This window comes from Trachypithecus francoisi, unplaced genomic scaffold (genome assembly GCF_009764315.1).
Source record: "Trachypithecus francoisi isolate TF-2019V2 unplaced genomic scaffold, Tfra_2.0 Lachesis_group6, whole genome shotgun sequence".
In the NCBI taxonomy this organism is placed as follows: domain Eukaryota; kingdom Metazoa; phylum Chordata; class Mammalia; order Primates; family Cercopithecidae; genus Trachypithecus; species Trachypithecus francoisi.
Genome location: NW_022681471.1, coordinates 88,503,240 through 88,515,582, shown reverse-complemented (window position 1 = coordinate 88,515,582; position 12,343 = coordinate 88,503,240). Strand labels below are relative to the sequence as shown.

At 39.9% G+C, this 12,343-nt stretch overlaps 1 protein-coding gene across 1 annotated transcript in view; it reads right to left on the bottom strand.

Moving 5' to 3' along the window:
• Positions 1-7,758: 7,758 nt before the first annotated feature.
• Positions 7,759-12,343, bottom strand: part of ERAS (ES cell expressed Ras) — a 6,195-nt gene continuing 1,610 nt past the window's right edge. The window contains exons 2-4 of the mRNA XM_033201401.1: positions 10,282-10,336; positions 9,966-10,091; positions 7,759-7,781 (exon numbers count right to left, since the gene is read on the bottom strand). Of these exons, the coding sequence (XP_033057292.1) occupies positions 7,759-7,781; positions 9,966-10,091; positions 10,282-10,336 (204 nt within the window). The remainder of the gene's footprint in view (positions 7,782-9,965; positions 10,092-10,281; positions 10,337-12,343) is intronic.

Sequence of the window (12,343 nt, the reverse complement as noted above, 5' to 3'; positions counted from 1 at the left end):
AAAAGAAAACCGAAAAAAAGTAAAAGGAAGGAGAGAGAAGGAAAGGGAAAAGAAGAGGAAGAGAAGAGAAGAACGAAGAAGAAGAAAGAAGAAAGAAGAAGAAGAAGAGAAAAAGAAGAAGAAGAAGAAGAGGAAGAAGAAAAGGAAAAAAAAGAAAAGAAGAAAAGGAAAAAAAGAAGAAAAAGAAGAAAAAGAAGAAGAAGAAAAAAGAGAAGAAAGAAAAAAGAAAAAAGAAGCAAGAAAAAGAAGAAAGAAAGAAGAAAGAAGAGGGGGAAAGAATGAAGAAAAAGGAAAGAGAAAAAAAGAAAGAAGAAAAGAAGAAAAAAGAAAGAGAGAGAGGAAAAGAAGACGAGAGGAAGAAAAAGAAGAGAAAGGAAGGAAGAAGAAGACGGAGAAAGAAGAAAGAGAAGAAGGGGGAAAAAGAAAGAGAAAAGGAAGAAGAAGAAGAAAGAAGAGGAAGAAAAGAAAAAGAAAGAAGGGAAAAAGAGAAGAAAAGAAGAAAAGTAAGAGAGAAGAAAAAAGAAAGAAAGGAAGGATAGAAGGAAGGAAGGAAAGGAAGGAAGAAAAGGAGAGAAGAAGAAGAACAGAGAAGAGGGAAGAGAAAGAGAGGGAAGGAAGAGAGAAGAGAAGAAAACAGAAGAAAAGAAGAGAAAGGAGAAGGGAAGAAAGAAGAAGAGAAGAAGGAAAGGAAGGAAAGAAAAGAGAAAGAAGGAGGAAGAAAAAGGGAGGAAGAGAAGAAAAGAAGAGAAACAGAAAGAAGAGAAAAAGGAGGAAGAAAATAAAGAGAAGAGGAAAGAAGAAAAGGAGGAAGAAAGAAAAAGAAAGAAAAAAGACAAAAGAAGAGAATAAGAAAGAGGAGACAAAAGAACGAGAAAAAAGAAGATAAAGAAGAAGAAGGAAAAAAGAAGAAAGAAAGAAGAATAGAAGAAAAGAAAGAGAAAAGAAGGAAGAAGAGAGAAGAAGAAGAAGAAGGAAAAGGAAAGAAAAAGAAGAAAAGAGAAAGAAAGAAAAAGAAAGAAAGAAGAAAGAAAAGGAAGAAAGAAGAGACAAGGAAGAAAAGAAGAAGAAGAAGGAAAGAAGAGAGGAAAGAAGAAGAAGGAGGAAGGAGAAGAGAAGGAGAAAGAAGAAGAAGAAGAAGAAGAAGAAGAAAAAGAAGAAGAAGGGAAGAAAAGAAAGAAGAAGAAGAAGAAGAAGAAGAAGAAGAAGAAGAAGAAAGAAGAAAGAAGAAGAGAAGAGAAGAGAAGAGAAGAAAAGAGAAGAAAAGAAGAAAGAAGAAAAGAAAATTCCCTGGCAAAGAAAATTTCCTGGCTGGGCGCGGTAGCTCACAGCTGTAATCCCAGTGCTTTGGGAAGCCGAGGCTGGCAGATCACTTGAACTCAGGAGTCCAAGACCAGCCTGGCCAACACAGCAAAATCCTGTGTCTGCTAAAAATACAAAAATTAGTGGGGCATGGTGACGCATGCCTGTGGTCCAGCTACTCGGGAGGCTGAGGCAGGGAGAATCACTTGAGCCCAGAAGGCAGAGGCTGCAGTGAGCCGAGATCGTGCCACTGCACTCCAGCCTGGGTAATAGAGCAAGACTCAAGGAAAGAAAGAAAGGAAAAGAGAAAGAAGAGAGAGAAAGAAGAGGAGAGAGAGAGAGAGAAAAGAGAGAGAGAAAGAATAAAATATGTTCAACGTGTTGAAATGCAAATTAAAACTGCAAGAAGGTACCACTACACACCTATTAGGATGGCTAAATTGTAAAGAACTGGTAGTATCAAGTGTTCATGGAGATGTAGAGCAAATGCAGCCCTCATACACTGCTGGTAAGAGTGCAAAATGTCTCAGCCTCTGAAAAACATGTTAGCACTTTAGCAATAAAGCTGTAAAATAAAAAGGAACTTTGGGGGCAAGCTGAGCAAGGAACTGTATTTATGGTGAGTGTGAATTAAAACAGAAGACAATATTAAGAGCACCAAAAATGCTTATAATGAAAAGTACGTGGGTGTTCCAAGAGTCCTAGGTTGAAAACTGGCTGCACCAGGGACTACTGACTTGACCTTGAATTAGATACTTATCTTCTCTGATCTCGTTACCTCATCTATAACATGAGAATAAATTGAACAGTGAGATTTTTATTTTTTAATGAAAAGGGGGATAATGAACAGAGATTAAAAGTTATTTACCGGCCTGGCACAGTGGCTCATGCCTGTAATCCCAGCACTTTGGGAGGCTGAAGAGGGCGGATCACCTGAGGTCAGGAGTTCAAGACCAGCCTGGTCAACATGGCAAAACCCCGTCTCTACTAAAAATACAAAAATTAGCCAGGCGTGGTGGGAGGCACCTGTAATTTCAGCTACTCGGGAGGCTGAGGCAGGAGAATCGCTTGAACCCGGGAGACAGGGGTTGCAATGAACCAAGATCACGCCTCTGCACTCCAGCCTGGTGACAAGTGTGAGACTCCTGTCAAAAAATAAATAAAATAAAATAAAAGTTATTTGCTGGCCTGGCGCAGTGGCTCACTCCTGTATTCCTAGCACTTTGGGAGGGCAAGGCAGGTGGATCGCTTGAGGTCAAAAGTTAGAGACCAGCCTGGCCAACACAGTGAAACCCCATCTATTAAAATACAAAAAACTAGCTGGGCAAGGTGATGGGCACCTGTAATCCCAGCTACTGGGGAGGCTGAGGCAGAAGAAACGTTTGAACCTGGGAGATGGAGGTTGCAATGAGCCGAGATTGCGACATTGCACTCCAGCCTAGGTGACAGAGCAAGACTCTGTCTCAATAAATAAATAAATAAATAAAAAGTTATTTACAGTGAAGCAGTACCTAGAACACATGCATCATCCCCTAGGAGTAGACTCTGAGCTCTGTGATAACTCTTATCCTACATGAATCATTCCTCGATCCTCAGAGTCTTTCTAGCCCAGAGCACAGAGCCTGATTCCCAGCAGCTGATTCTCAAACAAGTTTTTGTTGTTGGTCTTTGCATTGTTTCATTGTTGCTGCTGCTGTTATTGTTGACAGAGAGAGAGAGAGATGATGACATGCTCCTTGCTTACTTAAGTGTAGCCATTATTGAACTAGTAATTTGCTTCCTGGAAATAATACATTGCAGATGAGAGATCACAGGAAATCTCTCTTTGCAAACTTCTCTTCTCTTAGAGGAGGTTGTGCAGGAAAGGATTAACTCAGCAGGACCGCCTAATAAGAGTGTTTTTATGCCTGAGTCTTTGGGCCATACTGTAACAGGGGATCTTATAAGTTTGTTGAACAATGTGATTTGTGGTGAATGTTTGTTTTTGCTCAGGAAGGCTAGAGTCTGAGTAGCTGAGGTCAGTTACACAAGCTATGCATGCCTACATGATTCCCAATAAAAACCCTGAACACCAAGGTCAGGTGAGCTTCCCTGGTTGATAATACTTCACATGTTGTCACACATCATTGCTGGGACAGTATATAAACGTGTCCCTGTACCACTCTATTGGGAAAAAACACCTAAAATCTTGCCCCCAGTCTCTCCCTGATTTCACCCCATGCGCCTTTTACCTTGCTGATTCTAATCTGTATCCTTTCACTTTAATAAACTATACTGTGAGTATAACAGCTTCTGAATACTGTGCGTCTGGAAGATCATCAAGCTGAAGGTTGTCTTGGGGATCTGTCATAGAGGGCTTGTGCCCTTCACCACGCACTTTGCCCAGAAGCATCTAGTACCAATGTATTACCTTTATACTTTTGTATTACAGTGAATAGATATAATATTTTATAAATATTAAACACTTTACATTTTATGAATCTTGGACACTGCTACTTTCTTAGACCATTTCTCAGTTAGGGGCTACATTGGCTAATTCGCTGATGTCTTCTCATATATAAAGGAGCTGATAAAGAAACAGCCCTCAATAAATACTTTTTGAATAAACACAACACTGCCATTCCGGTTATTTTAATTTTCGAGTGTGAGGCACAGATGTCACTCAGCCTTCAAAAAATAAAGAGGCCAGGCGTGGTGGCTCATGCCTGTAATCTGAGTACTTTGAGAGGCCAAGGCAGGCAGAACACTTGAGGTCAGGAGTTCGAGACCAGCCTGGCCAACATTGTGAAACCTCATCTCTACTAAAAATACAAAAATTAGCCAGGTGTGGTGACGTGCACCTGTAATCCCAGCCACCTGAGAGGCTGAGGTGGGAAAATCACTTGAGCCCGGGAGGCAAAGGTTGCAGTGAGCCAATATTGTGCCACTGCACTCCAGCCTGGGCAACAGAGCGAGACTCTGTCTCAAAAAAAAAAAAAAAAAATAGAAGCAGAGTCTCACTCTGTTGCTCAGGCTGGTCTTGAACTCCTGGGCTCAAGCAATCCTCCCTCCTCAGCCTCCCAAAGTGCTAGGATTACAGGTGTGAGCCTCTGTGCCTGGCCGTCATTCAGCCTTATATCAACAGAATCAAGTAGATGAACCCAGCAATCAGTGGATATGAGAAATCCAGTAGATCTCTTTCACTCTCACAAGGCTTCTCTCCTTGTTTTTCTCTTGCTTCTTAGCTACCCCATTCACTGTTGGGTGTGTGGTGTGTGCACCTCAACTGCTCTTCTGTTTATGTGTCTGTCTGCCCCACCAGAACATGATATCCCTCATGGGAAACACCATATGTATTGACATCTCATTCTCCATAGCAATCATTTAGCGTAGATATTGTAATCCGTACTTTAGAAATGGGGTGGGGAAACAGGCCCAAAGAATGTAAGAACCTTTCCCACCATTTCACCATTGCAAGGTCAGTGTGTCAGAGACAGGATGGAAACCCATGGCTATTTCATGCCATTGCCTATAAGGAGACAGTGTAAGTAGGACCCAAGTAATTTTGCCTAAGCAAATTTTCCTGGTTGCTTTCCCTTTTCTTCTATATAGGCTCTAATCCTTTCTGCTACCTCCACAACCAAGGGACCCCCTCATGTATTTGGGGTAAATTGAGATACCCTGCATTTAGCCTCACTCTTTACTTGAACCATAGATTTTAAGTCCTCTTGGATCAGGAAATATTTTTAAGCCTCTGTAAGAGGGAGAAATCATTGCTGTTTATAATCCTTGTCATTCCCTAAGCAGGGTGGATTCTGAATAGGATTTTTTTTTTTTTTTTTTTTTTTGGCAGAACTGTTTCCTTGGGGTGGGGAGCTGTGAAGATGCAAACAAGACCTCAGAGGTATAACCTGTCTTTGAGTATAGTAATAGGGGTAGACGTCTGGAATCGGGCAGCAAGGGGGGCTTTTGAGTGAGATCTCTTGACTATCAAGCCAACAGAGGATTTTGTGGAAGAAAAAAAGAGATTTGTGGCTGCTCCTTCTCCACCTCTGAGTAACTTCGAAGGACAGATGTGTTTGTAGGGGATGTTGTGGTGTTTTGCCATGTGATTTGTGACACACGTTCTTAACTTTCTCCCCACAAATGGTTGCAAATGGCTTTAGTATTATATTTTCTGTAACATAAGCACATTATCATGAAAAAAAAAGTTTTTAAATGTTTTTGTATTAATGATTTCATCCAGCCAAATCCATGGCTGGAGCTGCCCCAAAAGCAGAAGTAGGAGAGTTCCCACAAGGGAGTGCCCCAGACCATCTAAAGATTGTGCCTGTCAGGATTTCCAAGGAGCACTAAACACCAGGGTGATCAATCCAAAGCATTTATTGGGAGAACTTACAGAGTAGACTAAAGCATCCTCACAACAGACAACAAGGATGTCGTGCCTAGGTATATCCGCAGAGAGGGGGTCAGGTTATGGAGTTTTATAGGAGAGTTTAAGGGATTTGGTTCAGGGCCAGAGCTAGTTTATTTCAGTATTTTGAGCAACAACTTAAATACCTTTATGTTCAAGGCTCCAGCTTGGGTTCAAGCATGCTGGGTAAACATGCAGCTGGCTGGGTCACAGTGCAGTCAAAGCACTTTGTTTTTCAGTCAGAACAAGAGAAAAAGGAGGGGAAATGGGGAGTGGGAGGCCCTAGAGACACCATGCAAGGTCTGTGCGCCACATTTTGGTAGACGCTTCCTTTAAAGGGAGAACAAAGCCTTTTAAGTCAAACACTTTTGTATATGTAATTTTTTTAAGAAAACATCAGATTACAACTAAAGTCATCATATACACCATCAGTTCGTCTACATTTAACACTTTCAAAAGCTTTACTTTGAGAAAAGTGCAAGGGCTTTGAGCTTAGAAATTGAAATCCCCCCAAATCTGCTTCTTACTGGAGTCAGTTGTCAATTTCATGAAAATTCTGCCTTATCTTGTGAGGATCTAAAGAGGTCATACATGTACAGAACCTAGAACAAAGAAGTAATTCTTACATAGTACACATCCAGTAAATAGAAATTTTATAACAATTCCTCTTATTATTTTAAAAATAAATGGAGCCATTGTCATAATTATACACAGATCTAGGGTCAGCCAGCCCATTCTCAGCCACATAGCACAGATCAAAATCTAGGGAAAATAATAACCGGTGACGTTTAACTTTCTGTGCACAGAGAGTTAATATCAGCAGAGAAACAAGAACAGACAGCTTTCAAATGAAGTGGCATCTTCAGAGTACATGACCCTCACAAAGTTTGAGGGGATAGGTACCTGGAGCTGTCCGTTTGGTCACTGCCGTTTAAGAAGGGTCCAAATCTGAGAGAAGCATTCTAGAAAAGCTCATTATGTAATCCCAGCACTTTGGGAGGCCGAGGCAAGCAGACGACTTGAGCCTAGGAGTATAAAACCAGCCTGGGCAACATGAAAAAATATCATCTCTAAAATAGAAAAATTAGCTTGGCATGGTGCATATACCTATAGTCCTAGCTACTCAGGAGGGTGAGGTGGGAGGATCGCTTGAGCCCAGGAGGTTGAGGCTGCAGTGAGCTGTGATCACACTACTGCAGTCAGCATGGGTGACAGAGTGAGACCTGTCTCAATTGTTAAAATTTAAAAAGTACAGATTTATCAACGTAATTGACTACATAAACAGATTACTGGGGAAAAAACCCCTGTGGTAATCACAATAGATGCAGTGTTTGATGAAATTCAACATATATTCAAAATGAACACTCTCAGCAAACTAAAACAGAATGGAATGACTTACTCTGAAAAAGCCCATCCACAAAAAAAGCACAGTAAATATTGTCGTGAAATGTTGAATTTTTTCCATTCCTCATCAGGAATAACACAAAAATTTCCACTATTGCAATTGTACCAGGTGGGTCTGCTCAATGCCATAAAATCAGAAAAGGAAATAAAAGTGTTTACAATGGCAAAAACAGGCCCAGCACAGTGGCCCATGCCTGTAATCCCAACACTTTGAAAGGCCAAGGAGAATGGATTACTTGCGCTCAGGAGTTCAAAAAAGCCTGGGCAACAGGCCAAAATCCCATCTCTACGAAAAATACAAAAAAAAAAACAAACAAACAAAAAGGCAGAAACAAAATTGTTCTTATTCAAAAATTATATGATTCTGTATGTTGAAAACTGAAAAAAATCTAGAAGTAAACTTTTAAAATTCATAAGCATATTTAACAAGGTTTCTGGATAGAAAATCAATATATGAGAATTATGCTCTACACACCAGCTCAAAGAGTTAGACTACAAAATTTCAAAGAATGATACATTTCACAGCATCAAATACCTAGAAATAAAATTAACAAAAGATGCACAAGACTTCTTTGCAGAAGGCTGTAAAGCTTTATTGGGAGAACTTTAATGAAAATTTTTCCAACATAGGAGCAGCCTGCATCATTTCAGCGTGTCTTCTTTTAACTCTGTGACTGCTTTTCACCTGAAACAAAAAACAACAGTTGGGAACATTACTGAGCAACAGATTATTATTATTATTATTTTAGACGGAATCTCACTCTGTCACTCAGGCTGGGGTGCAGTGGTGCAATCTCAGCTCACTGCAACCTCCACCTTCTGGGTTCAAGCAATTCTCCTGCCTCAGCCTCCTGAGTAGCTGAGACCACAGGCACATGCCACCACACCTAGCTAATTTTTTGTATTTTTAGAACAGACAGGGTTTCACCATGTTAGCCAGGATGGTATGGAACTTCTGACCTCGTGATCCACCCGCCTCAGCCTCCCAAAGTGCTGGGATTACAGGCGTGAGCCACCGCGCCCGGCGGAGCAACAAATTGTTTAGATGACCCTAAAGGTATACAAAGCACACTACAGTTTGGGTTTTATAAAATGGACTAGAAACAGAAACCTAAGGGTGATCCTGTGTCTTACATCCAATTGAACTTCTGTACACACTTTGAGGGTAGACCTGCAGAATTTAAAGGTAATTTCTTCCTAAGCATCAGGTGCTTCCTTTCAATTCAGAAGCACTTACAATTCACAGTCAGCAATTTGGAAAACACATGTGTGAAACATACTTCAGTTGACTACTTAGGAAGCACTACAGTCATGGTCTTTGGTCTTCAAATCTTATCAATTCATGTGTCAAAAGCTGAAACTTACATGTAACATTTGATATGGTGAGAGATGATTATATCACATATGTGTCGACAGTCTTATTAGAAATACTGGCTCATGAAGACTGACAGTGCGGCAGGGAGCGTGCATAGCACAGGCATCTTACTCACACCCATGCTGAGCATCACTGACCTACATGCCACAGATGATAGGAACTAAACGGTCTCTCGCCATTTGATAATTCCGTCACTCAAGGTTTCCTTGGGGGAAAGATTTAAAAAGCAATTATTAATTAAAAGCCAGAGAATCGCAGCCTGGGCAACATAGTGAGACCTCATCTCTACAAAAATTTATTTTTAAAAAAACAAAATAAGTTAGGCACGGTGGCCTAGGCCTGTAGTTCCAGCCACTCAGGAAGCTGAAGTGAGAGAATGGCTTGAGGCTCAGAAGCAGAGGTTGCAGTGAGCTGAAATTGCACCACTGCACTCCAGCCTGGGTTACAGAGTGAACCCGTGTCTAAAAAAATAAATAAATAAAATGAAAAAAATAAAATGAAGAGAATTCACAATTTGGCAGAATCTAAGAGTAGGCATTCAAGTCTCCACACAGAAATGCAAACATGAAGCCGAGTGCCCGCTCACTTTCTTAGTACCAATGAAATCTCAATTCACACGTTTTAAGATGACTCAGGTCAGGGTTTGATGATTTGGGATAAAGAATCATGCACAGCAGATAATCTCTGTATCCTATGCATTCTATCCAACAGGATCAGTGTATGAAAAAACCAGAATGGAAAATGATATTAAAATATCTTCATTAAACTCATTATTTTTATAAGACCAAAGATAGCTTTGTAAGTTAAGGGATTTGCCGAGAATCTCGCCAACGCTGTAAGAGCTGGTATTAGAACCTGCATCAGTGCTTCAGCATATTTCACACCAACTGATGGGTGTTAAAAATGTGTTATGTATTTGTTAAAAGCAGACCTTTAAAAAGCATCTGAAAATTATGAGCTGTTGGTCTGAGGGCTTATTCTCAAAAGCTATAATTCAATAGGGCTTTGACTAAATTTGTTTCTATATGACAGTCTATAAGTTGGTTGCTAGGGCTGGAACTACATTACAAAAAACCTTTATATAAGAACTCTATTATTGGCCAGAAGAGGTGGCTCACGCCATAATCCCAGCATTTTGGTAGGCCGAGGCAGGTGGATCACCTGAGGTCAGGAGTTCGAGATCAGCCTGACTAATATGCCGAAACCCATCTCCACTGATAATACAAAAATTACCCAGGCATGGTGGCGTGTGCCTGTAGTCCCAGCTACTCATGAGGCTGAGACAGCAGAGGTTGCAGTGACCTACAAGATCAGGAAACTGCACTCCAGGCTGGGTGACAAAGTAAGACTCTGTTTACAAAAATAAAAATAAAAGTACAAAATTAAAAAAAACCTCTAATATTAAAGAGGCAGTATTATTACCTCTGTGTTATTAAAACCATAATACTCTGGAAACAGACACCCTACGATTTGCATGGTTAATAGATTGCCTACCTTCTTCTGGCAGTTTCCCCGGCTCTGGATTTGACAGGCACATCCCCTTCACATCAGGACCATCTCCACGCTCACACCCAGTTTTCAGCTGAACCAGTTCCTGGCTATCAGCTTGCAGCTCAGGCCCTTAAAAGAAAAAAAAATCAATTTAAGCAGTAAACCGTGGAATATGAATAAGAAAATAATATTCATGCTTACAATGTTATTAAATGAAAGCCTTAGGCTCGTGTAATAATAACTGTGTTAATAAGAATCACAAGATTATCTGAGGAGTCTGTTGCCAGAAAATAGGAAAACAGGGTTTTCCAAATATTACCCTCTTCCTTCTGAAGACTGCCCTCACACAGCTTTGTCGCCTCCTTTGCACATATCTGTGAATGTATTTCTCATTGTCCTTGTCATATTAAACACTCAAGGCTGAAATCCTGTCTCTCATTAGCAATTAGACTCCTAGCACCTAGCAAGTTATATGGCATGAGTAGCCACCAATAAATGGTGAGTGAAAAAAGGTCCCTAAACGATAAATGAAAAAGCCCAAACTGGTGAACATTCTGCAAACCGACTGTTCTATCTATCCTCTTCACAAACGTATCATGAATGACAAAGAAAATTTAAGGAACCATTCCAGATGAAACTAAAAAGACATGACAACTACATGCAAGACATGATCCTGAACTGGACTCTGGATCAGAAAATTAAATTCTATAGAGGAAATTATCTGGGCCGGACGTGGTGGCTCACACCTATAATCCCAACAGTCTGGAAGGCTGAGGTGGGCAGAGCACTTGAGGTTACGGGTTTCACCTGGCCAACATGGTGAAACCCTGTCTCTACTAAAAATATATTAAAAAAAAAAAATTAGCCAGCTGCCATGACAGGCACCTGTAATCCAAGTTATTCAGGAGACTGAGACATAAGAATCCCTTGAACCTGAAAGGCTCAGGTTGCGATGCACCAAGATCGTACCACTGCACTCCAGCTTGACTGATGGAGTGAAACTCCGTCTCAAAAAAACAAAAAATGGGAAATTACTTGAATAACTGGCAAAATTTCAGTATACACTGTATATTAAATGACTGCAGGCTCTCATTGTTAAATTTCCTTATTTTGATCATTGTGCAGTGATTATCCAAGGAATGACTTTTTCTTTCTGAGGATATACACACACTCAAGTACTTTGGGTAAAGGACCATAATACCTGAAATTTTATGCAAATAATTCACCATAATAACAAAAAATATAATACAAATAAGGGTGTGTGAGCATGTAGGCAGCAGGGTAAGAGAGGGAGAGAAGAGATAAGAAACCAATGAGGCAACAACTATTAATAGTTGGTGAATCCAGATGAAAAATATATGAATTGATTGTAATATTCTTGCAACTTTTCTATAAATATTATGTTTACAAAATATATCAAATGAAAGCTTAAAAGAATATATGATGACTACACTGAATATTATGAAGACAGGAGATTTTTTAATTTGTGGTAAAAACTACACATAACTTAAAATTTATCAACTTAACTATTTGAAAGTGTTACAGTTCAATAAAGACTTATGTTTCCAACATTACCAGCAACTAGGAACAAATTTTACATGTTTGCTTTCCAATACCACGAAACATTTAGTTATTCATTCATTCACTTATTTACTTACTTATTTACTGATTTCTTAGCGATAAAGTCTCACTGTGCTTCTCAGGCTGGGCTTGAACTCCTCGACTCAAGAAAATCTCTCACTTCAGCGTCCCAAGTAGCCGGGACTATGAGTAAACGGCACTGAGCCCATTGAGCACAGATGAGACCTTCCTCTTAAATTACAATCTAAGGATAAACCATGGGACATGTATAATTCCTATATTCAGCCATAGAGTACTAAGAGCAGTGCGCATCAAATAAGAAATCTGATGTCTACAACACAGAAACGATTTCAATTACAATTAAAACGTAAATTTCTGAAGGACTGATTAGCTGAATGGATTTGAGGACTATGAAAAATCTTACAGTCAGGACATCAGAGATCACGCCACTGCACTCCAGCCTGGGTGACACAGCGAGACTCTGTCGCCAAAGAGAAAAATGAAAGAAAGGAAAAAGAATGATGTCTCTACATACCAACTCAAACAGTTAGAATATAACATTTCAAGAATGATACATGTCTCACAGCATCAAAAAGCTAGAAATAAAGTTCACAAAAGATGCGCAAGACTTCTTTGCAGAGGGCTGTAAAGCTTTATTGGGAGAATTGTAATGAACAAATTTCCAACATAGGAGCAGGCTGCATCATTTCAGCGTGTCTTCTTTTAACACTGTGATTGCTTTTCACCTGTAACAGAAACATAACAATTGGGAACATGACTTAGCAACAGATTATTTAAAT